The 27,618-nt window shown below is 35.7% G+C and overlaps 1 protein-coding gene across 1 annotated transcript in view; it reads left to right on the top strand.

Annotated features, from left to right (window-relative positions):
• The window catches only part of LOC121387396 (cilia- and flagella-associated protein 65-like), a 53,521-nt gene that overhangs the window by 15,591 nt on the left and 10,312 nt on the right, over positions 1 to 27,618 (top strand). The window contains exons 13-34 of the mRNA XM_041518499.1: positions 953 to 1,021; positions 5,750 to 5,845; positions 6,386 to 6,466; positions 6,839 to 6,893; positions 7,736 to 7,821; positions 8,187 to 8,313; positions 9,418 to 9,586; positions 10,282 to 10,420; positions 11,038 to 11,177; positions 13,097 to 13,181; positions 14,306 to 14,464; positions 15,134 to 15,296; positions 15,891 to 16,025; positions 16,822 to 16,978; positions 18,458 to 18,526; positions 18,913 to 19,041; positions 20,648 to 20,732; positions 21,660 to 21,818; positions 22,895 to 23,005; positions 25,201 to 25,278; positions 25,835 to 25,948; positions 27,031 to 27,189. Of these exons, the coding sequence (XP_041374433.1) occupies positions 953 to 1,021; positions 5,750 to 5,845; positions 6,386 to 6,466; positions 6,839 to 6,893; positions 7,736 to 7,821; positions 8,187 to 8,313; positions 9,418 to 9,586; positions 10,282 to 10,420; positions 11,038 to 11,177; positions 13,097 to 13,181; positions 14,306 to 14,464; positions 15,134 to 15,296; positions 15,891 to 16,025; positions 16,822 to 16,978; positions 18,458 to 18,526; positions 18,913 to 19,041; positions 20,648 to 20,732; positions 21,660 to 21,818; positions 22,895 to 23,005; positions 25,201 to 25,278; positions 25,835 to 25,948; positions 27,031 to 27,189 (2,565 nt within the window). The remainder of the gene's footprint in view (positions 1 to 952; positions 1,022 to 5,749; positions 5,846 to 6,385; positions 6,467 to 6,838; positions 6,894 to 7,735; positions 7,822 to 8,186; positions 8,314 to 9,417; positions 9,587 to 10,281; positions 10,421 to 11,037; positions 11,178 to 13,096; positions 13,182 to 14,305; positions 14,465 to 15,133; positions 15,297 to 15,890; positions 16,026 to 16,821; positions 16,979 to 18,457; positions 18,527 to 18,912; positions 19,042 to 20,647; positions 20,733 to 21,659; positions 21,819 to 22,894; positions 23,006 to 25,200; positions 25,279 to 25,834; positions 25,949 to 27,030; positions 27,190 to 27,618) is intronic.

The raw sequence follows: 27,618 nt of genomic DNA, 5'->3' as shown, positions 1-27,618 counted from the left end.
TATAGTGTTATACTTAACAGCCATAACATAATTATATTCATAGTCATAACATTCCTTTCTTTACATATCTAGATATTTTTTTACAGATTAACAGGCCTTAGTATTCTAAATTTATTGGTTCCATGCCTAGTCACCACCAGAACCCTTCGAAAACTGTTTTTATAGTACTCATGGCCGACATTTATCCAGGAGCATATAAAAGATCCCTGTCTACTAATGGAAAACTGTAGCAGGTTTCTGCTCTAAGACTATGCCAGAGGTACCAAATGTTTGACATCCAATAGCCGACGAGTAGTTAATCAATGTGCTCTAGTGGTGTTGATAAACAAAACAAACTTTATCAAGGAGTTTTTGTCAGAGACCTAGGTCTGATGTGATTGGGAAAATTAGCAGCATCTAATCGCAACTGGGATGTTTTTCAGGCCACTGAATGATCCAGTGCACCATTGTTAACTAGGCCTAAATGTTATCAGAACCGACAAACATATTCACACATCACATGGCTAGCTCTGGATGAGCAAGCGAAATAGTTTCCCAAATTATCTCTTAAACTGCAGAAATCCGATTTTCTAACAAAATGTCAATTATTACATGAAATTATTTCAACAAATTGAAATAAAATTCATCGATTGTTTTTTAAAAAAATTTGCAATTGCCGAATTTGGTGAGTGCCAGAAGTAGTCTCCTGCAACAAATAGGTAATTATCAGTGCCGTTTACTGTTGGGAAGAGGCTTGTGTTCAGTACCGAAGAATGCCTGGATAGTTTCCTGCATTGTGGTAATGCCGGATTATGTCACATTGTAATGGGTAATCACAAATGGACTTTTCGCTCAGTGGTTTTGAAGTACATGCACCTGTGAAACCTTGATAACAATTTATCGTAGTCATTCCAAAAATCTCTGTTTGGGATGTACATTAACAGCATGAGTGTTAACTTCTTCTTTCTTTTAGCAACTAAATGAACTTGTTCGAGACAGAAAGCTGGCAGTTGATAAATCAGGAACACTACTAATACCAAAGGTATATAATGTTCGAGATAAATCTCCTTTCAAAGCTGTACACAGTGGTAGGCAGAGTTAGAATTTTAAAAAATTAATGTTCTAATAGTTACTAATGCTTTTTGATGCTTCTTAAAATCTAATGGAAATCACATTTAAAACTGATTTTTTTTCTCACCTTTACGTAATTAAAACATGAAATATAAGTATTACGTTTCTTGCGTACATTATGATGTCAAATTTTGTGTTTGGCTCAGCATTAAAGTTTTGTGTTTAACTCCCATCTCTCACAATGAAACTTGGTTTATAATTGCATCTATAGATATTCATCACCATTGCATGTTAAAAAAATAAATTTAAAATGTAAAATAATTATTTTTAAAAATTATTTATTATTATTATTTCTTTTTTTTTAATTAAAAATAAATTTAAAATGTAAAAAGAAATATTTTTTAAAATTAATTGTGTTATTATTATTATTATTATTATTATTATTTTATTTATTTTTTTAACATGCATTGAAATTTGAGATGTAGATCTATGGATGCAATGCCAATTACTTTGATTAAGGCAAAACATTTAATTCTGCAAAATTATTGTTTGATCTTTTCTTTTTAATTTAAAATTGTTTTTTAGTTTTAATTTTTTTTAATTTAAAATTGTTTTTTAGTTTTTAATTTTTTAAAATTTTGTTTATAATGCAAAAGATAGGACTCTAATCAGAAATGTTAAGAATGGACATCTTGTTTGAAAAAAAAAAAAACCCAGAACTTTAAAAAAATATAAGACAATTTACATAATTTAACCACTATGATTCTGTTTTGTGATGTGGTTGTGGAATGCAATCCAACTGTTATGCAGTGTGTAATTAAACTATAACCTCGAACTAATTGTGAATGAGCTTTAATAAACATATCATGATTTTAATTTTAATTTAACTACAAACTGACCGGCCTCGGTGGCGTCATGGTTAGGCCATCGGTCTACAGGCTGGTAGGTACTGGGTTCGGATCCCAGTCGAGGCATGGGATTTTTAATCCAGATACCGACTCCAAACCCTGAGTGAATGCTCCGCAAGGCTCAATGGGTAGGTGTAAACCACTTGCACCGACCAGTGATCCATAACTGATTCAACAAAGGCCATGGTTTGTGCTATCCTGCCTGTGGGAAGCGCAAATAAAAGATCCCTTGCTGCTAATCGGAAAGAGTAGCCCATGTAGTGGCGACAGCGGGTTTCCTCTCAAAATCTGTGTGGTCCTTAACCATATGTCTGACGCCATATAACCGTAAATAAAATGTGTTGAGTGCGTCGTTAAATAAAACATTTCTTTCTTTTTAAACTACAAACTGAATGTTATGTTCATGTAAGATAAGTTCCACTAACTACAGGTTGTGTTGTGAATTTATTGTGAATGTTATTGAATTGGGTCTTGTGATTGCCTGATTGATATTTCTGGATTCTGTGTGGTGAATGCATGTGTGAATGTTCCGAATGTTACAAAATTTTGTGCCATGAATGTTGTGATTGTGTTATGGATGTCACTTTTGTTTGAACATTATGGACATTATATAAATCTGTTTTGTGAATGTTACTAATGCTACCAAGTTCTGTTTAGTAAAATATGTTACTGTGAGCAGTGAACACATTCATTTGCTATGCAAGTGTAAGTATGTAAAGAAAACAAAAAAGGTTGTGTACAAATTGATAGATATGAATACATTTGTTTGGGTTTGTATATGTTCACACATTTCAAAGGGACTCCTATTGTAAAATTTACTTGACTAACACCCTCATTAGTTTTTCTAGTCGTTCTAATGTTTGTAGTATCCCAAAGTGGATTTTGCATTCCAATAATTTCGTACATATGAAAAATTAGACATTGAGAAGTAAAGTAAAGTTTGAAGTACTACAAACATTTTGGATAACTTGAAACCCATTAGTTAAATAGACACTGGCATTAAGAGGAAAGCCGGTGTGCCACAACTGGTATATCAAAGGCCATGGTATGTACTATCGTGTCTTTGGGATGGTGCATATAAAAGATCCCTTGATACTAATAGAAAAATGTAGCGGGTTTCCTCTCTAAAACTATATGTCAAAATTATCAAATGTTTGACATCCAATAGCCAATGATTAATAAATCAATATGCTCTAGTTGTGTCGTTAAACAAAACTATCTTCTTCTTAAAGGGACGGATCCTAGTTTTTAAACAGTAAGGCATATTTTTCACCTTAAACCCTAGTTTCAACCTGTAACAATGGACACTAAGTTTGGTTAATTTACAAACCTGTAACAAATTTGGATACAATAGAGTTTGTGACTTTGAAATACCCTTAAAAATAGCTTAAAGTGCGATTCAATAATCATTACTTCTCAGACGCACATGCATTTTAAAAAATATGAAAAATGCATTATGTGATATTAGAAACACCAGGATGACCAGAAACACTTCGGTTGTGTGGAAATGGATAATCTAAGCAATAAAATATAAGTAATGTTTGATGTCAGTGATTATAAACAGTTCTAATAATGAAAAATATGCCTTAGTGTTTGAAAACTAGGGTATGTCCCTTTAAGAGAAAAATGCATTTAATTTGTAATTTTAGATGTAAAAAAGATGTATTAGTCGAAAATATTTTACACTGGCCGCAAACTCAGAACATTCTCTTTAGTTTGTGCTGTAATATTTTTAAGCACGAGAATAACACATATATGCAAATGAGTGTGTTCGCTGCTTTAATTTCCTTTTTATGAAGTGTGTGAGCTGTAATCATCACTAAAACTAACACTAACAGTCTTGTGTTCACTAATACTGTTTTTCTTTCATGCACAGCGGACTTGTCTCAGACTGCTATTGCCGGATATGGTACACAGCTTAACGTGGCTTTTTTGTTGTGTTGTGACATACATGCACTGCTAGATATCCTAGATATCTGGGGCCTAATTCACTAAACTCTCACAACTTTGCGATCTCGCAGTGCAATCCTAAAAGACTTGCAAAGAGGATGCTTTGTTGTCTAGCAGAGCCGAAGAGACCTTTGTAAATTAGGCCCCTGCTAGATATTCTATTTAGTCTGTTAGTACATTATGATAGACCTCTAGAATAGACTTAGACTTAAACTGTATTTACATACATGCCTACTGTATATCCTTTCAAGGTTCCGGCTCCTCTAGAATAAAGTAGTGATTTGCTTTTCTATAGGGTATCAGCTTTATTAACAAATGAATCTACAAATGTAGGTTTTTGGGTGTTTTTTTTTTACAGGTTTTCATTAAATGTTTCATTTGTTATATCTTTGTTTTTATATTTATAATGATTTTTTGACTTTGGTTTAATTTCGCAAACTTATTTTTGTTTATAGATGCTGTGCATCTGAAACCATATACATGTACATGACAGTGTATGCATTTTAGAAATTGTATTGCATGTACTACCAAAATTTTATTGCATACATATCATGTAGGTGATGCTTTGTTTCCTTTTGTTTACCTTTGTTGTTTCCTCGGCCTTGTACATTTCGTTTACTTTAAATATTTATGTAGCCTTTATTTATATTGTATTTCTGATTTCAATAATTTAATTTGTTGATATATGTACATCATTTAATATTATTTTGTATAATTTAAATGGGTTTTTTTAATGTGTTAATTTCTTATAATTGTGGGGGGGTTTTTGTACAGCATTTAATATTATTTTGTATAATTTAATTATTTTTTTCAATGTGCTAATTTCTTATAATTGTGGGGGTTTTTTGTACAGCATTTAATATTATTTTGTATAATTTAATTTTTTTTTTCAATGTGCTAATTTCTTATAATTAATTTTAATTATTATTTCCAAAGTCAATGTTTTTTAAAACATCTTTTTAAATTATTATTATTTGTTTATTTTGATTATCAGTTTGTACAGAGATGTACATATACATAACCACAATATCTTTATTTATATGTAGTACCAGTGATACGACCAGGTTAATACATATGTAATTAAAATAATCAGAATTACATAATAAACATCTAATCAGTGAAAAATCTGAATTTAATATACATGTAGTTATCAGACTTTATGCCAGAAAATAATTTGAAGGTATGTAATAAAGACAAAATAGTAAGTGCCTCTACTATATGGTTTTGGGTTTGAAATGTTTCGAAATTAGACACTGCATGCCAGGCGCTTTGACAATGTTAAACAGCTGAGTTCTCTTACCATCATCTATCTGAAAAATTATAAAAATACATGTAGTACTTTCCAAGATTTTATGACCAGAAACACTTTGGTTGTACGGAAATAAATAATCTGAGCAACACAATATAAGTACTGTTTGATTTCAATGATCATAAATGGCTCTAATAGTGAAAAATATACCTTAGTGTTTAAAAACTAAGGTGTGTCCCTTTAAGCACCAAAACCCATCAGCAATAACTTTATAATGCCATGGAATGCTGACATTAAATGAACAGGTACATGCAGTTATTTCCCTTCTATATATCTTATATTTCTTTTTTATGCCCATTAGTGATTGAGTCTCTTGGTATCTTTAATGGTGGAGGTGGTGGTGGGTGGGGGGGATTGGTGTTTTTAAAAAATAAATCGAAATGAAGGCTGTTTTTAGTTGTTGGTGTGTTCGTGTTTTTTGTTTGTTTAGAAAAACAAAACATTTTAAATGTTAAGAAAAATGTATCCTCCCAACCCATATTGTGTTCAGTCACAAAAAAGATTATAAGTTTTACTTTTTTTTTTCATACAGACGGACAATGCATTAAAAACCGAGTTTGAAGGGCAGTCTCTGCAGATTTCACCCATGAAGGAGTACTTCAACGATGGCTTCCATTGTGATGTTGTCGTAAGTTATTTATGATCAGACATCAGTTTGCGTAGCAGTTTTCATCATGTTTTCAGGAGTTATTAACTGAGGAACCCTGAGAGTTTGTATTTCAGATTCTATTCTGCAGAACTTCTATACATGTATATTAAGAATTGGTTGTCATTTTTCATTTTAATTTATCAGTGTACAATAATCACAAAATGTAGAAATCGTTAAAATTATATAATCTAGAATTTTGACACTTCTGACCCATATTATATCTGGCAAATATTATACTCAAATTGCTTATGTTGAGAACATTTTTTAGTTAATTTTTCTAATTTCAGTCACTAAATGTCCTATACATGTTTTAATAAAATGAAGTATATTCACAAAATTAAATGTCCATTTGTATGTAAAGTCTTTATTTATTTACTTTTAATTTATTTACTTTTAATTTATTTACTTGTTTATATATTTATTTATTTACCTATTTATTTATTTATTTATTTAGCTATTTATTTATTTATTTATTTATTTATTTATTTATTTATGTTTATTGTTTATTGTTTATTTCAGGATACTGTACCCCATGTAAGCACAGACATCAATATGGCCGACTTTGGAAACTGTCAAAGTTTGAAGTTTATTGAAGACAAGGTATGAAAGATGAGTTGCAAAACAAACAGAAGTGTTGGGTTTTCTTCTAGCATTTTTTTTTTAATTATTATTTTATTTTAACCATTTTTTTTAACAATTATTACAAAACAACCTTTAAAAAAATAATATCTTTTATTGGGAGTTTGGGATTGTAATTAATTGTGTATTGTGATTTTCTAAATATATTGAAAAAACAACAAACAAATAAACTCCAGAAAGTGAATACTGATTGGTTTATATCATTTTTTTTTTCTTTCAGGTTGGACAGGAAATATGTATCTATCTTTTTAAATGTTTTTTTTGGGGGTGGTTTTTTGGTATATCTTTCATTATTTATATATTTTTGGTTAATGTAAATTTGTATTATTTCAGACTGTAAATTTGACCAACCACACTAAAGGAAAGATCACAGTGCAGTGGATGGGAGGTACGTAATGTAGGAAGGAAGGAAGTGGTTTATTTAACGATGCACTCAACACATTTTATTTACGGTTATATGATGTCGGACATATGGACCACACAGATATCGAGAGGAAACTGGCTGTCACTACTTCATTTGACTGCTTTGTGCAGAGATACAAATTTTGAATATATAATGGTTTTGTCATTCAAGGGGAGGTGGGGGGAACTTAGTTATGTTGGTTGAGTGCTCGCCTGAGGTGCTTGTGTCACAACATCAAACGACCTCTGTGGATCCATTCAACTGATTGGGGTTTTTCTCATTCCAACCAGTGCAGCACAACTGATCAAAGGTCATAGTATGTGCTTTGTTGTCTGTGGCAAAGTGCATATAAAAGAACCCTTGCTGCTAATGGAAAAATGTAGCGGATTTCCTCTGATGACTACGTGTCAGAATTACTAAGTGTTTGACATCCAATAGCCGCTGACGCGATATAACCATAAATAAAATATGTTGAGTGCGTCGTTAAATACAAATTTGTTTTGAGTGAAATGTTGCAGTTAAGTCTATTTTGTAAATATGGATATCCTGCCCCATCCCCAACCCACCAATATTAGTGTTTTTAAGCTCTATCTCCCTCTTTAGGTGACATATCTGATTATTACTATAATTTAGGAAAATTGTATTAACTTAAAGTAAAGTAGGGCTAGTGAATTTTTAATCGTGGCTAGTAAATTATAAAAATCACTGATTCCACGGCTAGTGGATTTGATAAAACATTTTTTAGAAGCCCTGCCTTTAGGTACCTGTACCAGACAGTCATTTATCTGCCATTGTTATGCAATTTGTCTGATATTTAATTATTTCAGATGCTGACCGGGTGTTTTCTGTGTTTCCCTCCACCATGGACATCCCTCCGCTCAAGAGCTGTTCTTTCAGGGTGTCTTTCAAACCGGTATGTCTGTCGAAGCTACTGCTTTATCATTTAAATAATATCTCAGTACATAAGTAGATAGGTCATTGTACATTTACAATTGTCCAAACAGGTATTGAAATATACAAAATGTGTGGTTATCCATGTACAGGACCTGGTAATGATACAACAAATTTACAATTTCCTTTTAGTTATATTACTTTTTTCCATTTCTACTAATTTATATAAAAACCTTTTCTTCTTTTTTCTTTCTCTTTTTTTACAATGCTCTTTACAATGACTATTTTAGTGTGGTCTTACAATACTAAAGACATTTAGTTGTTGTAGAACGTGCCATATCAGTTTTTTTTTTTGCTGAACTGTACTGTTTTGTTTTGTTGTTGTAGAACGTGCCTAACCAGTTTTTTGGAGCGGAACTGGAGTGTTTTGTGTACTACAAGAGCCTGCGAGACTACCGTCTGGTGGAAGACTCGACCTTCTGTCCTCCCTGGTGTGTCACAGTCACCTGCACTGGTAGGTTTTATCACAATCAATGAATCGATCAATGATTTATTTGCATATATGAGTTATACCTCGTTCTAGTCGGGTGATAAATCCTTTCTGTTGACCCATTCTCTGATTGTTATTTTTCCTCTTCTCAAACAGTGGCCCACATCTGGTATATCAAAGGTCATGGTATGTGCTGCCCTGCCTTTGAGAAAGTGCATATAAAAGATTCCTTGCAGCTGATAGAACAAAGTAATGGGTTTCCTCTAAAGACTACATGCCATAATTATCCAATGTTTAACATCCATAGCTGATTACTAATAAATCTGCTCTAGTGGTCTTTGTTAAAACAAAACATTAAGTATGTGGTATGTTGAGTTACAGAAAGAAAACTCAGGCTTTACATTTGGCCAAAATATGTGCTTAATTCACCTTACCATACTTACCTTGGATACTCAGTAACTGATATCTTTTTTTTTTTGTGCTGGAGTGTCCTTAAGTATTCATTCCATCATTCCATCATTCATTCCATCATTCATTCATATATTTTTTAATTATTTTATAGTACAGGGTACTAAGAAAATACAGTTGAAAGAACAGACATATAATTTGTTCTTGCAGATTATAACTACTCAACTCATTGTTATTCTTGCAGATCATAACTATACTCAACTCATTTTAACTCATTGTTATTCTTGCAGATCATAACTGTACTCAACTCATTGTTATTCTTGCAGATCATAACTGTACTCAACTCACTATTATTCTTGCAGATTATAACTACTCAACTCATTGTTATTCTTGCAGGTCATAACTATACTCAACTCATTGTTTGTTCTTGCAGATCATAACTATACTCAACTCATTGTTATTCTTGCAGATCATAAGTGTACTCAACTCATTGTTATTCTTGCAGATCATAACTACTCAACTCATTGTTATTCTTGCAGGTCATAACTGTACTCAACTCATTGTTATTCTTGCAAATCATAACTATACTCAACTCATTGTTATTCTTGCAGGTCATAACTGTACTCAACTCATTGTTATTCTTGCAGGTCATAACTGTACTCAACTCATTGTTATTCTTGCAGGTCATAATTATACTCAACTCGTTGTTTGTTCTTGCAGGTCATACGTTCATGCCGCACAATGAGAGCTTCCTGCCGCGATACACGTTCGACAGTCCACATGTTATATTCCCTGCCGTCAATGCAAAGGAATCGGCATACCGAACAATCTGTTTGACAAACACTGGAACGACACCGATACAGTTTGACTTCGAAAAAGATACAACATGGTAAGTATTCTTCCATCACAAGACAATGTAACATAACATGTATTGATTGAGAGAGAGAGAGAGAGAGAGAGAGAGAGAGAGAGAGAGAGAGAGAGAGAGAGAGAGAGAGAGCAAGGGACGTGGAGAGGGAGGGAGGGGGAGAGAGAGAGAGAGAGAGACAGACAGACAGACAGACAGACAGAGGGAGGGAGAGACAGAGAGAGGGAGGGGGGAGAGAGAGACAGAGAACTTGAGGGAGGTGGGGAGACAGAGGGAAAGAGAACACATTTTTTTAGCTATAACTTTCCGTTTGAATATGATAGAACTATGCATTAATAGTGTCATGTCTAGCATCATAACCAGTAATAAAAATGTTACCAAATCTTGTTAAAATGTATAAATTTCAGAAACAATAATTTAAATATAAGTAATTTCTGTTCTAAAAACCTTGTCGATGGGATATCCATAACTTACGGAATAACATTCACCATAATAATTATGCTTTGATATATCAGTCATGGAACTCTCCTTTTGAACTACATCTCTTTTGTATTTAACTTACAAATATTAAATTTTTTAAAAAGTGAAGCTATCTGTATTGGTAAAATAAATTGGGAGATTTTCCTGCCAATTATGAATATTAGTAGATTTAAGGAAGTGTTGGAACTACTTTTTGGGCGAAACAACTTTGATTTTGATTTTTTTTAAATTTCCAGCACATTTGCAGTGAAGCCGGCCAAGGGATTGTTGAAAGAGAAACACCAGATATTTGTTGTGAAGTCGACACCAAATGATGTGAAGACCTACATACAGAAACTAACTCTCAGCTTGAACGACAATGAAAAATACAACCAGGTAGCCATTTTGCTTTGAAATCACAGACCCTAGTTTCAACCCGTGTAAAATGTAGGGAGAGGCCTTAATATAGGCTCTTGCCTGTTGGCCAATCCCAAACCGCATTTTGACGGCAATAAATATTTTTTGAACTAACCCGTGAAAATGGACACTAAGTATGATTAATCTACAAACCTGTAACACATTTGTAATAAAGTAACAAATGGGGAAATACTGTTCAAAAATGGATTAGAGCTCGACTCCATAACTGTAACCCCGTCGGTGAGCCCATTGGGCTATTTTTCACTCCAGCCAGTGCACCACGACTGGTATATCAAAGGTCATGGTATGTACTACTCTGTCTGTGGGATGGTGCATATAAAAGATCCCTTGCTGTTAATCAAAAAGAGTAGCCCATGAAGTGGCGACAGCGGGTTTCCTCTCTCAATATCTGTGTGGTCCTTAACCATATGTCTGATGCCATATAACCGTAAATAAAATGTGTTGAGTGCGTCATTAAATAAAACATTTCTTTCTTTCTTTCTTGTAGGCGATTGCCTGTTCCCTATTCCCATTCCAAAAATTGGAAATTAATATTGTTTGAAAAACATTTCTTCTTGTTTATTTTTTCTCTCTAGGTTATCCAGTTTTCTGCATCTGCAGAGTCGGCTGAGGTACTGTTGGATACTGACGGTGTGATGTACTTCAAACCAACGTGTGTCGGGACCGCGTCCAGCAGGGCTTACTCCATCCGAAACATCTCCAGAATACCTCTCAGGTGAGAACAACATTTATTATCCATATGGTTCAACATAACCGAGTTAATAATAATCATACGAAGCACACGTGTAATAACAAGTGTAATGACGTAATGTTGGGAAGTTCTCCAGTCCTAGCTCGTACGGTGCATTTGAAATATGACGTCATTTCGTCGATTCCTAGTTGTGGCTGAAACATTTTGATTTGGGTCTTGTTATTCTTAAAGAAAACAACAATAATAATGTGGATTTTAAAGAAATTATTACACTCGTGTGTGAATCGTAATGATTTTACGAAACTCGTGTCAGGCTTCATGTATTACCTTTACTCTCACTCAGCAAATACAAAAATCCTGACACTTGTTTCTTAAAACCAGTACGACACACAAGCTCATATAATAATCTTCATTTATGTCAGGGCTTACTCTATCAGAAACATCTTCAGAATACCTCTCAGGTGAGAACATCATTTATGTCAGGGCTTACTCTATCAGAAACATCTTCAGAATACCTCTCAGGTGAGAACATCATTTATGTCAGGGCTTACTCTATCAGAATACCTCTCAGGTGAGAACATCATTTATGTCAGGGCTTACTCTATCAGAATACCTCTCAGGTGAGAACATCATTTATGTCAGGGCTTACTCTATCAGAATCATCTCCAGAATACCTCTCAGGTGAGAACATCATTTATGTCAGGGCTTACTCTATCAGAATACCTCTCAGGTGAGAACATCATTTATGTCAGGGCTTACTCTATCAGAATACCTCTCAGGTGAGAACATCATTTATGTCAGGGCTTACTCTATCAGAATACCTCTCAGGTGAGAACATCATTTATGTCAGGGCTTACTCTATCAGAATCATCTCCAGAATACCTCTCAGGTGAGAACATCATTTATGTCAGGGCTTACTCTATCAGAATACCTCTCAGGTGAGAACATCATTTATGTCAGGGCTTACTCTATCAGAATACCTCTCAGGTGAGAACATCATTTATGTCAGGGCTTACTCTATCAGAATACCTCTCAGGTGAGAACATCATTTATGTCAGGGCTTACTCTATCAGAATCATCTCCAGAATACCTCTCAGGTGAGAACATCATTTATGTCAGGGCTTATTCTATCAGAATCATCTCCAGAATACCTCTCAGGTGAGAACAACACTATTTTAGTCTGGGCGTGATCTAGCTCAGTCGGTAGAGCACACATCTAAGGTGCTTGCGCTGTAGGATCGAAACACCTCAGTGGAACCATTCTCTGATTGGGGTTTTTCTCGTACCAATCGGTTCTCCATGACTGGTATATCAGAGACCATGGCATTCATTGTCCTGTCTATGGGAAAGTGCATATAAAAGATCCCTTGCTGCTAATTGCAAAAATGTAGTGGATTTTCTTTGAAGATTACGAGTCAAAATTACCAAATGTTTGCCGGGGATTACTCTGTTAGAAACATCACCAGAATAACACTCATGTGAAAAAACTATTTTAGTGTGGGCGGGATTTAGCTCAGTCGGTAGAGCACTCGCTTGAGGTGGTTGCCTGATGTGTGGTCGGTTTAGGATCCATCTGCGTCAGTGGGCCCATTGGGCTATTTCTCGTTCCGGCCAGTTCCCCACGACTGGTATATCAGAGACCATGGTTTGTGCTGTCCAGTCTGTGGGAAAGTTCATTTAAAAGATCCCTTGCTGCTAAATTTATTGGGTTTTCTCTGAAGATTACAAGTCAAAATTACCAGTAGCTGATGATTAATAAATCAATGTGCTCTAGTTGTGTCGTTAAACAAAACAAACTTTTAACTAGTTTTGTCTCACCTTGATGAAATCAGAAAGTGGGATTTAGGATTACTGATGGAAAGAAATAGGTTTTAATTAATACATTTATTTTTAAATATTTGTTTGATGTGTGTATACTGTATGTGGATTTGTTTTTTTTTAAGGTTTGAATGGAAACTACGGTATGCTGATTCTCATCTGCTCCGAGTTCATCCAGACTCAGGTATCATCCAACCAAACGAATCACAGGTATTATTTTATTTACCTTCATTAAAAAATCACAGGTATTATTTTATTTACCTTTTTTTCAGAAATCACATATATTATTTTATTTACCTTCTTTCAAAACTCTGGTGTCATTCAGCCAAATGAATCACAGATATTATATAGAGCTTGGCGGTATTGAAATTTGAGGTTCGGTATCGGTATCGATATCAGTATTTTTTTGGTGATTTACCTCGGTATCAGTACGGTATTTGGTATCGACACAATGCTAATTCCGATACCAATATCGAGCAGTATTTTCGGTGAACTCTTGTTTTAAATGCATGCCTGAGTTGAGGCTCACCGCCAAATTTCATCCAAATACAATTAAATTCTATACACAAGGCTCTCGTCTGATTTATATCCAACCCATTTTGTATTCGTGACATATATTGTTAGTGCTTTACTAAATGGCGGGAAACATTTTTGAATGCAGAAATTTTGGCATTAGATGGTTTCACGATGTTATACTACTTGTAGTACCTATATACATGTAGGTGGCGTACTGGTATGGACAGGGTAACACTAGTTCACATAGCAAGACTTACGTGTATTTATTATGGTATGGGGGTCATCAAACCACCTTATGACACTTGGGTTCTTTTCCTGTCATTTATCTCTGTACAATTGTCTTACTTCAGAGCCAGATTTGGTCATTTGTGCCAAAGTTTATACGTATTCATTATGGTGTGGGGATCATGAAACCATCTAATAACACTTCTTGTTTTTTTGTCTAACGTCATTTTTCATCTTTGTACAATTGTCTGACTTAATTCAGAGCCGGGGACAGGACGTAGCCCAGTCGTAAAGCATTCAGCTGATGCGCAGTCAGTTCAGGATTGATCCCCATTGGTGGGCCTGTTGGGCTATTTCTCGTTGCAGCCAGTGCACCATGACTGGTATATCAAAGGTTCATGTATGTGCTACCCTGTCTGTGAGATGGTGCATATATAAAATCCCTTGCTACTAATGGTAAAATGTAGCACGTTTCCTCTCTAAGACTATATGTCAGAATTACCAAATGATTGGCATCCAAATAGCCGATGATTAATAAATCAATGTGTTTTAGTGGTGTCTGTAAACAAAAAAAACATTAACTTTTACTTCAGAGCCAGATTTGGTCATTTGCACCGAAGTCTCAGGAGAAGTTTGTGATGAAGCCGAGTCTTGTTGTGTGGGGCCAGGGATTCAGCAGCGAGTCATCGGGGGGCAAGAAGCGACTGTTTTCGGTCCGAGCCATTGGCCAAGGCGCTGTAGGGGAAATAAAGGTTAGTGTTGCGAAAAAATCATGTTAAACAGCCAAGAATTACTTTGACTTTATGTTTTAGTAGTTCCATACAAGTCCAACAGAGGGGACTATAAGTTTCATCTCCGTCCTTCTGTCTGTCTGTCCAATTGTCTGTACCACAGATTGTTTTCTGGATGTGTTTTTTGACAATGCATCGAGATATTGAGCTGAAATTTTGTATATAGGTTTATCATGTACTGCTACAGATCACGTTTGACATTCATGACAATTTCCCTATTTTTAATACAGTTGTAGCCCTTGAACATAGGAGATATAAAAATTATTTTTTTCCAGATTTTGTTTGCAATGCTTTAAAATATTGAGCTGAGATTTTGTGTGTAGCTTTATCATGTTGTGTTACAAATCAAGGTTGACTTTCATGGCGATATACCCATTTTTCATAGAGTTATGTCCCTTGAACTTAGAAGATATAAAAATATTTTGAGCCCTTTAGGGGACATGTATTGCTTTAGCAGTACTCTAAGAATGCTTATTAACAGATTTACAAAAAGATAAGAATTATATTGAATGTTTCATTTACAGATAAATAGGAGTTTGTTTGAATGTTTCATTTACAGGTAAATAGGAGATGAGAATTTTTTTAAACATTTCATTTAAACATAAACAAGAATAACGGTTTTGTTTACAGGTAGATCAGAATTATTTCGACTTCGGAGACATTGTTGTGGGCAGTTCGAACAGTCACATGCTGACGATTTACAACAACAGCTCATGCAGCCTGTACTATCGCCTTCTCGTGAATGCCACGATTGACGGGGTTGACCCACAAGATGCTGAACTCAAAGATGCAGGTACTACTTAGAGAATAACTAACGAGCTATGAGGAATTACAGACTATCTGTCCGAGTTAATCAATGTTGTAAACCCGAGTCTTTGGTGAGGGTTTTACAACATTCATTCATGAGGGACAGATATTTCTAAATCCTGCACCCTGCAATTATCCAAAAAATATTACCCTGTATATTTGAGTCCATATTTTGTAATAAAGACATGTTTCTGAGGTGTGCAATCACATTTTTATGAGCCCTCAAATTAAATCTGAGGTATGTGAAATATTGTGCCCCTTGTCTGAACAAACTGTACTGCTCTTCTAACAGCTCATTAAAGTGTTGTAATTTCACTTTTGAATTTTTATTTTCATGTTTTCATCAATTCATTGATATATTTGTCATTTTGTTTGGCATCCAATGGCTGATGTATTCTTCATGCTGGCTTGTCATTAATTCTGATTATTTTTAAGGAGTGTGATTTTTCACTCTCATGGGTGTTTTAAATCAAAAGAAATTATTTAGGTATTGAGATTGATGCTTGATGTGTTAGTTGTGTTTCTCTATTTCGTATGTCACCAAACTGTACAAGACTTTACTATCCATTTCTGTTTTCAGTCAAGTGTCTGGAACTGGACACAGAGGAGGGCGTGTTAGCGGCGCGGTCAAGACAGAGGATGATGGTTACCGTGAGACCCATCAGTCGTGTGACGTACCAGTTTACACTGTCCTACCAGCTCCTCACACCAGAAGGTAACTAACTGTACAGTATAACACAGTGTTACATTTTCAGACAGTCGGTTTAAGATTTTCAGTTGTGTGACATACCATTTCACACTGTCATATCAGCTCCTCATACCAGAAGGTAGCTGTATGAAATAACACTGGCTGACAGTCAGTTTAACATTTTCAGTCATATGACATACCAGTTCACGCTGTGCTACCAGCTCCTCGCGCCAGAAGGTAACTGTGTAGTATAACATAGTGTTACACTTTTAGACAGTCAGTTAAAGCTCATGTTTATATCCAGCTCATGCGTATATTCAGCTCTCATCAGAAGGTACATTGTAGCTGTATAGAGTAACACTCTCATCAATCAGTTTAAGATTTTCATAGTTGTATCCAGCTTATGTCTATATATGTAAAACTCATGTTTATAACAAAGTCGTGGTTATATCCAACTTGTGTTGTTAATCCATTTATCATAGAATTTGTATGCATTCATATATCCATGTATATTACTACTGTTGTAATATGCTATAATTATTGTATATATCTATATTATTCATATTTTATAGAATCATTAGTTATAACAAGACTGTAAGGTAGTGATATCAGGGCCCATCCCTGGCACTATCATATTTGTTTCTGTGGTTGTTAAACCGTATCGTGTCTTGATGGATAAATATTCAGTCCATGTATCAAGATTCAGATATTTATTCTTTTGTCTTTTCCCTAGTTGATGGGTCTCAGAATTTTGTATTGATTTTTTTCTTTTCCCTACTTGATGGGTCTCAGAGTTTTGTATTGATTTTTTTTTTTTCCCTAGTTGATGGGTCTCAGAGTTCGGCCAGTGAAGCACAACACCTGTGCCACGTTTTCGTGACGGGTGTCTACCCAGTGATGTCGATCACGGATGCGCGCTGTTTCGGCAGTGCCGTCGGAATCAGCAAGAAGCTGCTCTGGAATCTCTTTTCTTTAGACAAGTATATAATTAATACCTTTACTTTCTTGTACACTTAGCATGACCTCTATCAAAAAAGAGGTTGGGATTTAGCTCAGTTGTTTGAGTGCTCGCTTGAGGTACTTGTGTCGCAGGATCGAACCACCTCAGTGGATCCATTCAACTGATTGTTTTTTTCTTGCTACAACCAGTGCACCACAACTGGTCAAAGGCCATAATATGTGCTTTCCTGACTGGGAAAGTGCATATAAAAGATCCCATGCTACTAATGTAAAAATGTCTCTATGACTATATGTCAAAAATACCAAATGCTTGACATCCAATAACCAAATATTAATAAATCAATGTACTTTAGTGGTGTTATTAAATAAAGCAAACTTCTTCAAACAAACAAATTGCATTTTTCCGCTTTGATAGTAGACTGGTCCGAACATCCCAACAGTCAGTGGGATGGCTTAAAATCTTCCATTGAGTCCTCTGCTTCCTGTTCTGGTCAAATGACTGAAGCTTCACTTTTATCTTGCCTTGATAGTATCAGCATTTGTGTTAGATTCAATGTTCAGTTAGTGTATCTATAATTTATATACCTTACACAGGGTTTAAGCTGGATTCTAGGTGAGCTCTGTGGTCTAGACAATCAAGCTGACGACAGTGGTTCATATCCAGTCAAAGCTAGTTCACGCTTTCATTCATCTTTCTCATTTATCATCCTCTGCCTACCATATAAAAAAAAATCAAATTTCTCCCACGATTTCAATCTGTTTCGACCCTTTCTGTCAGTATCCTCCAGCTCTGTCTTCTGAGCTATCCACACTATCGCCTACCTGTCTCAACTTCCTCCATGGGTGCAGTCTCTGTGTACTTCCCTGCACCCACCTGGCAACCTCGTCTACTGCCACTAATAAAGCAGGTCTGACCCACGGCACTAACAGCTGCCAGTAGTAGGTGAGTATAGTAGGTCATTACATGTGCCTCTTAACAATGCCAGAAGTAACTTTTGAACACTTTCCGAAGTGGTCAGATTAAGCCCACAGCTGAAAACTGATGGGGAAATGACAGGTGTGTGGCACAGATAGTCACAAGACACAAGCACGGCACATTTTGAGAGACAAGGACTGGGATGTGGAGGTGGACAGCAAAAGAAGTTGAAAGATAGGAGTTGCCATATCAGGAAGAAATGAGATAGAATTCAAAGGAGTAAAAGGAAAGGGGCCAGTGGGATGGAAAAAAAAGAAAGTTGAACCATAAATTCACAGTTTAAACCACTCACAAATGTTAAGTTTTAATGCATTTCAAAATATTCCCACACAGAATTGTTAAGTTCTAATTCATCTCCAAATATTCCCACTCAGAAATGTCAAGTTCTAATGCATTTCTGAATATTCTTAATACTTAAGCAGCTAAAAAGACCTCCCTCTTCTTAGAACATATAAAACAAAACCTGTTCTGTCCAAATTCTCGAGATCTAAAACCCTATTTTTTTGTCTGGTTTGTATTTTAGGTTGAATGTTTTCCTTGACTCTGATCCATCCTCGCAGGAACTGAGATACAACATGGCAACCAGACACAGGTATTACCCATGAGCTAAATTATCCAGAATAAAACAATATGCAGATTGCTTCTACAGCCACTGATTGACAGTTTTTATAATTACAAACAACAATCTTTTTAGTTCAAAATACACATAAATCAGTTTTTAACATCCTTTTCATTATCTTTTTTATTTAAACATGTCCCATTTTACACAATGACATCATTTTGTGCATTTTTCCAAATGATAAAAAAAAAATCTTCAGTAACACCAGCCAGTCAGAATGTAGTAAATTTTATAACAAAAAGTTTGTAATTGTACATAAAAACATATTCACCAAAATGGGGGGAAAACAATAATTATGATAAAAAAAATTGATTTATATAATCCCTTGACTAATAATTGTTTTGTGTCTCATCCTGCAGCCATCAAAGACGTCCCTCGGTTTATACTCGGGCTATCCTAGACTTCAATTTTAGTGCAGCACCACTAGGCACTGAGGCATGTAATGTGACCTTGATGTTTGAAAACACAGGAACAGTACCAACAACCTGGTATGTAGCATGTTTGTCAAATTGTGATGTGAATGAATGTATTTAATATCACGTGACCCTGATGTTTGAAAACACAGGAACAGTACCAACAACCTGGTATGTAGCATGTTTGTCAAATTGCAATGTGAATGAATGTATTTAATATCACGTGACCCTGATGTTTGAAAACACAGGAACAGTACCAACAACCTGGTATGTAGCATGTTTGTCAAACTGCAGTGTGAATGAATGTATTTAATATCACGTGACCCTGATGTTTGAAAACACAGAAACAGTACCAACAACCTGGTATGTAGCATGTTTGTCAAATTGTGATGTGAATGAATGTATTTAATATCACGTGACAAGGGAACAGTACCAACAACCTGGTATGTAGCATGTTTGTCAAATTACGATGTGAATGAATGTATTTAATATCACATGACAAGGGAACAGTACCAATAACCTGGTATGTAGCATTTTTGTCAAATTACGAAGTGAATGAATGTATTTAATATCACATGACGTGGAAACTGTTCTAACAACCTGGTATGTAGCATGTTTGTCAAATTGCAATGTGAATGAATGTATTTAATATCATGTGACAAGGGAACAGTACCAACAACCTGGTATGTAGCATGTTTGTCAAATTGCAATGTGAATGAATGTATTTAATATCACATGACAAGGGAACAGTACCAATAACCTGGTATGTAGCATTTTTGTCAAATTACGAAGTGAATGAATGTATTTAATATCACATGACGTGGAAACTGTTCTAACAACCTGGTATATAGTGTTTTTGTCAAATTATGATTTGAATGAATGTATTTAATATCACATGACCCTGATGTTCAAAAACACTGGAATTGTACGAACAACCTGGTATGTAGCATTTGTCAAATTACAATGTCAATGAATGTATTTAATATCACATGACCCTGATGTTAAAAAACACCCGGAATTGTACCAACAACCTGTTATGTAGCATTTGTCAAATTAGGATGTGAATGAAGGAAGGAAATGTTTCATTTAACAACGCAGTCAACACATTTTTATTTACGGTTATATGGCGTCAGAATGATGTGAATGAATTAATTAGTGTCACATGACCCTGATGTTCGAAAACACTGGAACTGTACCAACAACCTGGTATGTAGCGTTTTTGTCTAATTACGATGTGAATGAATGTATTTAATATCATATGACCCTGATGTTCGAAAAGACAGGAACTGTTCCAACATCCTGGTATGTAGCGGTTTTGTCTAATTATGATATGAATGAATGTATTTAATATTACGTGACCCTGATGTTAGAAAAAACCCGGAATTGTACCAACAACTTGGTATGTAGCGTTTTTGTCTAATTACGATGTGAATGAATGTATTTAATATTACGTGACCCTGATGTTCAAAAACACTGGAACTGTTCCAACATCCTGGTATGTAGCGTTTTTATCTAATTATGATGTCGATCAGTATATTAATGTCATATGACCTGAAGCTTAAAAAAAAAACACAGTCACTTTTGTTTTGCACTTTTGTCAAATTATGGTGGTGTGAATGAATGTATATATATTTTCACATGTTTTACTGATTTTTTAATTTAATTTTTTTTTTTTTTCCAGGGCCTTTTTGTTCCCATGTGATCTTCAGCTGGAGTTAGAGTATTGGTCAGAGACGGGAGAGTATGACGAAGATGAACTTCACGAGGTTAGAACAATAATTTCTGAAATAATCATTGTTTAAAGTATACAGCATATTTTAAAGGGAAATCATTAAATATGCAAAATTTATTTACTTTTCCAGTGGCAGCAACTTTGACAACAACAGGGTTAATTTTTGCATTGAAGTTTAGTGTTAAAGTTTTGTGTTTAGATCAGTTTCTCACAAACTATAAATAGTAAGGGCTTTTTTGTTTAACAACACCACTAGAGCACATTGATTTATTAATCATTGGCTATTGGATGTCAAACATTTGGTAATTTTGACATATAGTCTTAGAGAGGAAACCCGCTACATTTTTCCATCAATAGTAAGGGATCTTTTATATGCACCACCCCACAGACAGGATAGCACATACCACAACCTTGGTACATTGGCTGGAACGAGAAATAACCCAACGGTTCCACAGACAGGGATCGATCCTAGAGTGACCGCACATCAAGTGAACACTTTACCACTGGGCTACATCCTGCCCTTACTCTCTGAGATTGTAATTTTCTAAAGTGTAGTTGATCAGCATTTTTCAAAGCAAAATCATTGAATGTGCTCAATTCATTTACTTCTAGTCCATCACTAGAAAGTTAAAGTTTAATGTTAAAGTTTTGTATTTACATCAGTCCTAGGTCAAATCAACTTGGTTTGTAGTTGTACCTATGAAAAGGTTTATGGTAGGCAAAACATTTAATTCTGTAGAATTATTCTGGATTTTTAAAAAGTATAGCTCAGTATTATATTGTCCTGTTGGTTGATGGACTGGTTGAAATTTTTCACTGTTACTGGTCTGGCAAAGTAATCGGATATATTTTTAATTTCTCCACCCCTAGTGTAACTTTAGTCGTTAAAAAGACTGCTAGTTAGAAATACCTAATATATTTTGAAATACACTAGTTAATATTAAGACTGTTTATACTTCAGATGAAGGTGATGGACAATGGACTGTTTAGTATTGAACCCAAACAAGGGAAACTGGCCCCCGGAGAATGCCGCAAGGTCACGCTGACCTACCGCCACACCATGGCGGGAACCGACAGATTGCCCGTCCTACTAAAACTGGCAGGAGGACGAGAAATACTGGTTAGTTGTTGTTATTGTTAGCGCAGTTATCTACCATGAGTCTTGTGCTGTGCTTGCCATTAATAGCATATTGAGTCTGTCTGGAAGTATGTTCCACTGTGTGTTATTTCCAAGAATGCAAGATAATCCAGAATGTTTATTTTAAGTCTGCAACGAACCCTAATGTTCATATTGAGTAAAGCATCAGCACCCAGTAAATCAGCCCAAATAATTTATACCCAGAACATTTCAATACTTTATATATATATATATAGAGTAAAACTCCTCTAAACCGGACTCCCTCGGGTTCCAAGTAAAAATTCCAGTTTTAAGAGGTATCCAGTTTACAGAGGTTCTCTTCTGCACAAATATTTAAAAAGGGACCATGAAAAATGTCCGGTTTTGACCGGTTTTACTGCGTGTGTGTATATATATATATATATACAGTAGAATCTTGTTGGGTTGAACTCGGAAGGGTCGAATGCACTGCAATGCTCCAACCAAAAACAAAGTCCCGAGTTACACTATTCAGGTTGAACTATGCAATGGGTCGAACACTTTCCTGAGCACTGACAGGGTTCGAGCCAACTGGATTCAGCAGTGTATAATATATATATACAGTGACAAACCTGCTTAAGCCAGATCATGCCAGACAAGATATTGTGTTTTGAGGGTTGCGTTTTAAAATTTATAAAGTTTGGGACGATGGAATTTGGCCGGTTTAAAAAGACAAATAATATGACCGATAAGTAATGTGATGCACAAACGTTGATGCTTCAAAATAACATTCTTTAATAACTGTTAAGTCATATTAATGAGGTTTTTTGTGGGGAAGGGGTCAGAGAGAGTTGGGCATTTGTTTTTTGTGGTTGTTTCTTTGCCTTTTAAATCTCATTGCCATCTTTCCTTTCTCCATTTTGAATTTCATCTTGTTTCTTCACCATCTGACTGCCAGTCCTATTTTTTAAACTGCTTTTTGCTATCCACCTTTACATCCCAATCCTTGTCTTTCCAACTGCATCATGTTTGTTTCTTGTTGCCATCCATGCCACACACAAAGTAAACAAATTATCATTGTTATGTTTTGATGTTTTTAGCTGAACTTCATTGGAGTGACTGTCGAGTCAGAAAGACGGTACATCCACTTTCCGAGTAACAAGCACATGTTCACCCCGGTGCCTATCGGAGAGAAGACCAGTCCTAAACAGGTACAGCTATCTTTACCAGGCATTCTCAATAATAAACTCATGTTCTTACTTGGTGGACTCATTCTGTGGGCCTATCCTTATAAAACTTTTAAGAGTCCAGACTCAATCTCAAATGATGTCGCACACATACAATTTGTATGGCGTTGTCATGACATTAGTGTCTCAGACTCTATTAGAGTCTCGAGACTAGACTCTAAACATTTTATAAGCACCAGGCCTGGTGTGATCACAAATGACTTAAGTAAAATTTGATACATGAAAATAAAATTTGAACATGGTGGCTTTTTAATATATACTACTCAAAAGAATTTAAGGGTCAGACGATATTTTCGACATTATTTTCTGAATGTCAATTATATTAGCTAGACCATAATGTCACGCGTGGTATTGTTCCATTTTGACGAAAGTGGGTCTAAGCAACCCATAAATGAATTAAAATCCACTGTCATTGACACTGTTGACTAGTTCTAATGGCGAAAACATGCTTACATTTGCACGTACATTAGGGCGAAAGCGAAAGGTCTGCTAAGTGCCCATAACTTGCTTTTTCACAAAGCGCTTCATTTGCACGCTTTACACGTGTATTCCATGTTCCCAATGCTGAATTTCCGTATAATTGGAGCTTGCGTTTGTGTACGGTGCACACTCCAACTGACTATCGAAGATCGAGGAAGGGCTATTGCTTGGCTTCAGGATGGCAATACGCAAAGAAATGTTGCTCTGAGACTTGGTGTCAGTCAGAGTGTCGTTGGCCGACTGGCAACGGTACCAAGCAACGAATTCTGTTCGAAATCGTCCACGTTCGGGAAGACCCCGAAGCACTACAAATAGAGAGGACCGCTACATTACCAATATGGCTCTACGTCAACACACAACCACTGCACGCCGATTACGTGACAATCTGCGGACTGCGACTGGAACTCGAGTGTCTGATCAAACCATACGCAATCGTCTGAGAGCCAATAATCTACGCTGCCGTCACCAGGCTGTTCGACCACCACTCCTACCACGTCACAGAACGGCCAGACGTCACTGGTGCACGCTTCATCTGCGGTGGCAACATGTTCAGTGGGGTCGAGTGATGTTCACTGATGAGTCCAGGTTTAGTCTCCAGTTCAACGACGGTCGGGTTCGTGTCTACAGACGTCCTGGGGAGCGCTCCGCTGACGTTAACGTTAGACAACGTCACCGGTTCGGTGGTGGCAGCATCATGGTGTGGGGCGTCATCTCTATCCACCACAGGACCCCCCTCTATGTGGTGGATGGCAATCTGAATGGAATCCGCTATCTGAATGAGATTATCTGGCCGTTGGTTCTCCCAGGCCTTCAGCAGATTGGCGGCGGGGCAGTTCTGCAGGATGACAATGCCAGACCCCACCGCGCCAGGGTGGTAACGGACTTTCTCAGACAACAAGGTATCACCAGGATGGATTGGCCAGCATATTTGCCTGACTTGGCCCCAATAGAGCATGCCTGGGACGAATTAGGCTGGAGAGTTCGGGATAACCATGCCCCTCCGGCCAACCTTCATGATCTGGGTCAACTTCTTATGGCAGAGTGGCAGGCCATTCCCCAAGAGTTCTTCAGACATCTGATCAACAGCATGAGGCAATGATGTGTCGAGTGTATTCGCGCCAGGGGTGGATTCACACACTATTAAACGAATGTTCTAATGTGTAAAATCCATGTTTGACAACCTTCAACTTTGACAGCATGTCATGTGACTTTCTTGTATACAGTGACGTTTATTTGTGGGTTTTTGTAAATATGGAACAATAAATAAAAAATTTGGTGTAGTTTACATCATCAATCTAATACACTCTGAAACTTATTTGGTTATAAATGTTTGACCCTTAAATTCTTTTGAGTAGTATATTTATAAAAACGACCAATATGTGCATTCACTTAGGATTCATTGAATATTGGTTCATGATGATACTTTTCATTTTGTTCGCTGTACATTGTTTAAATCATTAAGTTTAAGAATGAGCAACAACATCGACACTATACAACAGAAGAATTTGTTGTTTCTTTTACCATAAATTTTAAAGAAAAATGCTAAAAATACATGAATCTACTGGCCCTTAATTAATTTTGATAAGTATATTTCTATGTTAGTTTTAGTTTCTGTATATTGCTTGTGATGGTGTTCATTGTTCTAAGATGTTTTACACACAGCTCTATCTGATTTACAGATTTATGAGCTGTACAATGGTGGAGCAGCTCCAGTGCAGTACGAGTTTGACTTGACATCTTTGAAAATCATACAACAGGTAATTTGACATCATCTTTTTCAGCCAATGCCTTATGGCTAGTATATTAGATTCAGTACAGTTCGAGTTTGACTTGACATCTTTGAAAATTGTACAACAGGTAATTTGACATCATCTTCTTTAACCAATACCTCACAATTTGTGTATTCAATTCTCTGGTACATGTATGTATGGGAAAATGCATATAAAATATCCCTTTCTACGTTTTTGATAGTTTTGTTATCATTCCAAACTTGAATTTAATTTCTTTTGCCATCTTCAAACTTGGATATTTTTTCCCCATACTGTTCAAGCACAAAGCTGCATGTAGTACTATGAAATACTGGAGGATAATTCTGTAAGCTTTCTTTTATTCAGGCAATTGTATTAATATTTCTATAACCATATTTATTCTTGTTAAAATTTATTTTAAAATTTGTAACATTATTTGATAAAACTTAAGTCTGTCTAAATCACAAAATATATTTGTTTACATTTTCTCAGAATATTACTGACATTGTGAGGATTCAATAATTAAAAATACTTATGCTGTTTGTATTTCATTTTGCTCTAACAGGAGAACTTTGACCAGCCAGTCTTTGAGTGTCTGAACCCAAGTGGTGAAATTCTTCCTGGCCGTACAATATTGGTGGAGTGGAGGTTCTCACCACTGGAAGCAAAAACATACATGGTAAGATGGTTGAAGGGGGTATATACCACCAAATCAATTCCCATAGATGACAATAGTAACATATGTGGCTAAAACTCCTACCTGCAGCGTATCAATCGACATATACACCGCAGATATAAATACTACCACCCCTCAGCCTAAAAGTGAATTAGAAAACACTGGGGGTGAAGCTGCTAATTTCAGAGATAATGGGTAGTGTCTATGACTACTCTAGTTCAGCACAAAATTTTAATACTTTTTTACAGGTACCTCATACATGTTTCAAGCACAAGGCTACTTGACACAGTGGTACTAGATGAAATAAATTTAAAAAATTTGGCCAGATGAAACAATGTTTTTTGTACAACCAACACACTCACATTTATCACCAATCACAGGACTTGTGGTGTTAACTGCTCTATCAAAAGTTAGGTTCCCCTCTAGTTTTGTCCCAGCCGGAAGTCATTTGGTTTAGTACTACCTGAAGAATTTTTTTTATATCTAGGACACTGGCTAATTTAACGTTTGCTGTAACTGTAATGCTAGTAGCCTATTGACTTTGGAAATTTGGTAGCCAAAACACCCCAAGACTTTTACTGAACTCATTTTAAAACCCTCAAGAGCATTTAAAATCAAATCTTAAAAAAAAAAAAGTATGTTGAGCTGTCATATTAAAACAATTAAGCCACAGTCACATATAAGAACAACACCTACAATGGATTTTTTTTTTTTTAATTATATAACACAGACCAACACTTCTATTGAAGTCATTGTAAAACATTTAAGAGACACTGATAATTGTGTGCTGTATTCACCATTCTCATAGGAAAATTCCACATAAATGCTGCCACCGCTATACCAGGGTGACGGGAGAATATTTTATTTTTAAAATTTTGATTAGCAACTACTGTTTAATGTTTTTAAAATGTGTAGTAATCTCTGAAACTTGTGTAGTGAATCATGACATGCCACAGAACAAAATGTTCCCTTGATGAGGAACAGCACTTGTCTGGGTATGTTTTTAATTTTAATTACAAATAAGCAGTTGAATAATATAATAATGTGCTAAGTTGTGAACACACATTCCTTTCTTCTCCTGCTAGGTGGATGTGCCTATACGTATCGCTGACGGTGACACGGCTGTGATAACATTCACCGGGGTCGGCTTCGACAAGCGTGTGATGGGTGATACGATGCCGTTAACAGACCAGCCCGACTTGAGTGGTGTGCCCAGTGTACAGAGTGTCACTGTGCCAGGACAGGTGTGCTTTTAGTGTGTTTATTTACCTGTGTAATACAGGAGATATTTAACTGTGACTACAAACTTTTTTGCTGTTATATGATTTACTGTATTTAAAAATGTTTATTTGGGTTGTTTTTTGTTTTGTTTTTTACGTTAAGAAAGTTAATTGTCCCCAGAAAACAAACACGGTAGTGCCATGGTTGGGGCCCTGGTATCACTACCTTACAGCCATGTTATAGGACAAACTGTGTCTGTTCCACATAAAAGTTTCCGGACTTTGACTTTAGTGGGGATTTGCCCATTTTTAACAGAGTTATAGCCCTTGAACTTAAGAGATATGAACATTTATTGGCCCAGGAGGGAACATGTATTGCTTTAGCAGTACTCTCAGAATGCTTGTTAATATTTCACATTTAATGGTAAGGATTGTCTGTTAATTCTTTTAGTT

This window comes from Gigantopelta aegis, chromosome 13 (genome assembly GCF_016097555.1).
Source record: "Gigantopelta aegis isolate Gae_Host chromosome 13, Gae_host_genome, whole genome shotgun sequence".
NCBI lineage: Eukaryota > Metazoa > Mollusca > Gastropoda > Neomphalida > Peltospiridae > Gigantopelta > Gigantopelta aegis.
The sequence above is the reverse complement of the archived record's forward strand: the minus strand, read 5'-3'. Positions and strand labels throughout refer to the sequence as shown.